Source organism: Euphorbia lathyris, chromosome 4, assembly GCF_963576675.1.
Source record: "Euphorbia lathyris chromosome 4, ddEupLath1.1, whole genome shotgun sequence".
In the NCBI taxonomy this organism is placed as follows: domain Eukaryota; kingdom Viridiplantae; phylum Streptophyta; class Magnoliopsida; order Malpighiales; family Euphorbiaceae; genus Euphorbia; species Euphorbia lathyris.
In genome coordinates, this window is record NC_088913.1 from 3132550 (window position 1) to 3135776 (window position 3227).

Genomic DNA, 3227 nt, shown 5'->3' on the forward strand with positions numbered 1-3227 from the left:
TAATTAAGTTGGTAGTTAAATACAAACTCAACTAATTAACCACCCCCATAAACAAGGGGACCGAAACCATCCATGGTAGGGATGGTTCCAGCGGCCAGGGAGTGTCTGCCCCTTGAGGCCCCCTTCTCTGCCTCGGAACATGCCCATGTTATACAAGGGCGGGTTGATGCTCACATAGGTAAGACTCAGCTAAAGCAGTGTGTAAAGCAGCACCAATTGGAAGAACATCCTCATCAAGAAAGAAGTGAGGTGAGTGTGGTGTGTGTATTGAACCTATTTTTTCATTTCTAATTCCAATGCTTAGCATTATTCCAGGAATCAACTCTTGATAGAATGCAAAATCCTCACCAGCCATCACTTTTGAACCTTCTTTCACCTTATCTTGGCCGAGAAGACGACTACCGATTCTCTGAACATGCGAATTCAACCTTTCATCGTTCACAACTGCCGGATATGGAGGATATTCTTCTTTCTCCATGTTAATGTACGCCTTACAACGGTGCACAGCTGCTTGCCCTTCAATTACCTGCATTGCAGTTTATAATATATACCGTTACTGAATCACTATACATGACCTGTCTGATTTCTACTATAGAATTCAAAAGTGAAAGATCAATAGCTACTCAATCTCCTATTGGCTTTCGGTTTTCTACTTGGAAGCGAGATCCTGGGGTCCAAGTCGGTTTAGGTTAGATTGAGTACTATAAATACTCTCTTATGTAAACCCTAATGTGTAATCTGATTTCCGCCTCCTTAATAAAAGTTATTCTCCTTCTGCCCGTGGATTAGCCATTATAACGTTGGTGAACCACGTAAAATCTGTGTTTCGTTTTTTTCGTTTATTTATATTTCGCTAAATCCGCACAACAGCTTTGTTATTGATGATTGTAGATCTCTTGTGTTGTGAGTAATAGGTTCTATTTCAGTTTGTTCGGTTAGAGGGTTCCGAATCAAGAAGCTCTTCTAGTGGCTAGAGCAGCTGATTCTTCAATATCGAGGTTTAGTTCTACACAGTTTTTAAAGGGGTGTCTACACAAGACTCAAGGTAGTGAAAAGTTCTTGGTTTGGGGGCTTTCAGGCCCCTCTCGATCTTATTCGTAGTTGGGAAGGGGCTGGATCTAAACTCCTTTCTGGTGAGTTGCTTCGTCAATAGACTAACTCAGGTCAAAGACATTCGAACTAAAGATTTGTTTTAGTTAACGGGCGGGCTCCTTTTCTTCCCTCTTTATTCAATTCAAAAGCTCTTTCGTTCTCCTCCTTGATTGCACAAGGCAAGGCGCAGTTTAAAAGGCTGTCGCCTTGTGCGCCTCGCATGGGCTTCGTAACCTGAGTTAAGGTGCGCCTCGTGTTCTGCGCTTCGTGTTCCTCAGGTGCGCGCCTTAATGCATCTTGCGCCTTTAACAACTATGGTTCTACAGTTGTCCGCCCACCCCTTTTAATGTAACTGATAATTTAATTTGATGAATACAGTGTTTTTACTTACCTCTCTCAACCTCTGCTGCAGTCGATGCAAGCCCTCAGTCGTGAGACTCCTCAAAGTTCCCCCGAATTCAACATATGGCGGAATGACATTCAGCGCTGAGCCACCTCTGACATAAGTAACGGATAGCACCTACAGCAAGACCTGCACAAACACTAAGACATTCGACATAAGCAAGGTGATTACAATCTTTAAAAGCTTCGGTTAACATTCTACGACAGTTGAATGAACCCCGAAACACACAAGATTGAAAAGTAAAATGCTACAGAAGTTAACAAAAGGGTAATCAGGGAGTACTTGGCTGTTGAGGGGATCCGCTTCTCGTGAGACGAGCTGTTGCAATGCTAGAATAGCAAATGAGACAGCAATTATTGGATCAACTTTAGTATGAGGTTCAGCAGCATGACCGCCTCTGCCTTCGATTTTAGCTTCAAAAAACGCAACAGCAGCTAACACGGATCCAGACAACGATGCTACTGTTGCAGTAGGCAAATCACTACTAATGTGCATTGCAAAAATTGCTTCAGCATCACCTAGTGCACCTTCTTTTATCACATGAGATGCACCCGCACCTCCCTCCTCAGTCGGTTGGAAAAAGAGTCTCACCATTCCCTTGAAACGCATACATTATATAGACGAAACTTATATTCCTTGTTATGCTAACACTCTTAATAAATATCTGAAATACAATCCGTCAGAGAAAGGACGCAGTGGAATAGATTAACAACCCTTCTAAGTAAGAACAATCAATTGTAGCTACTTTTTCCACTCAAATTTCTTTGATCAAACCAAAGATGAAACTGATACAACTTGGAGAATTTCTTATTTTCTCCATACCTCATCGGACTGAGTTATAAATGAGACGCAAAAGTCATATTTTGGTTCTTCTACTTGCCTAAATCTTTTACAGATGAATCTGTACAATCTTCATATCACAGAGGCATTGGATCTAAAAAAATTGTTAGGATCCAAAATCTCAACTCCATATTACATCATTTTTTCTTCCCAATTTTAACCAAAATCGTTAACTTTCAAAAAATTTACAGATCTAATTCCTTCCTTAACTGAAAAAATTAACAAACTCGGTACTTAAAGGTCCAGATAAGCCAATCATAGTTATTAAAGGCTCAAGGCGTACTAAAAGAGGTCCTGGAGCCTAGACACAAGGTGCCAGGCAAGGCTCGCGCCTGATGAACAGGAGGTGCGGCCAAAAAAACGGCCGGTGAACCAAAAAACGAATTCCAAGTATGAATTGGACAAGTATGAATCAAATATAAGATGATTTTGGACCAATTTCAGTAACAGAATGAGATAAAAGTTCATAAAACCAGTTCGCAAAGATGAGATTAACTGACCTTAAGTTTGTGCTTACGCTGATTAAGTAACTTCGCAGCACCATGTAGTGTGAGCATCGTGTCCACAACCGTGCATTTTCCCCTCAATTTTGCTCTTGTGCTCCCACATCACCAGCTCTTATTGTTATTGTCTAAATCTATCGTACTGCCTTGGATCAGTATATGCTGTTTCCTATTCGGAGTGGTATTGAATTTCGGATTCCTAATTGGATTAGTACCATGGGTTTCTAGTTGGATTGGGATCATGGTTTCCCAGTGGGATTAGATTAGATTGAGTATTATAAATATCATTATGTAACCTAATTATTGTAATCTGATTTTGGCCTCCTAATAATACTATTCTTCTTATTCCCGTGGACTAGCCAACACAACGTTGGTGAACCACGTAAATC

General features: G+C 40.8%; 1 protein-coding gene across 3 annotated transcripts; it reads right to left on the reverse strand.

Moving 5' to 3' along the window:
- Window positions 1–387: 387 nt before the first annotated feature.
- On the reverse strand, window positions 388–2971 carry LOC136225572 (IAA-amino acid hydrolase ILR1-like 5). Of its 3 annotated transcripts, none has more exons than XR_010687170.1 (4): window positions 2836–2966; window positions 1778–2159; window positions 1484–1624; window positions 388–526 (listed from the first exon to the last, which is right to left on the reverse strand). XR_010687170.1 is itself a non-coding variant. In XM_066013651.1 (4 exons), exons 1-3 carry the CDS (start codon window positions 2890–2892, stop codon window positions 1613–1615), a joined length of 384 nt encoding a protein of 127 aa, XP_065869723.1. In that variant the 5' UTR covers window positions 2893–2971; the 3' UTR covers window positions 388–526; window positions 1484–1612. The 3 variants fall into 3 exon arrangements, 2 of the variants coding, with proteins under 2 accessions (XP_065869723.1, XP_065869722.1); XM_066013651.1 differs by having other exon boundaries at window positions 1778–2092; window positions 2836–2971; XM_066013650.1 differs by having other exon boundaries at window positions 1484–1635; window positions 1778–2092; window positions 2836–2971.
- Between the last annotated feature and the right edge of the window lie 256 nt (window positions 2972–3227).

What these genes read in the sequence shown, in the direction of transcription:
- LOC136225572 (XM_066013650.1), bottom strand. Translation starts at nt 2,892, where the DNA reads ATGCTCACACTACATGGTGCTGCGAAGTTACTTAATCAGCGTAAGCAC. An exon ending in AGCGTAAGCACAAACTTAAG is followed by an intron (nt 2,093 to 2,835) that starts GTCAGTTAATCT and finishes ATGCGTTTCAAG; the next exon opens with GGAATGGTGAGACTCTTTTT. An exon ending in CGGATCCCCTCAACAGCCAA is followed by an intron (nt 1,636 to 1,777) that starts GTACTCCCTGAT and finishes CGAATGTCTTAG; the next exon opens with TGTTTGTGCAGGTCTTGCTG.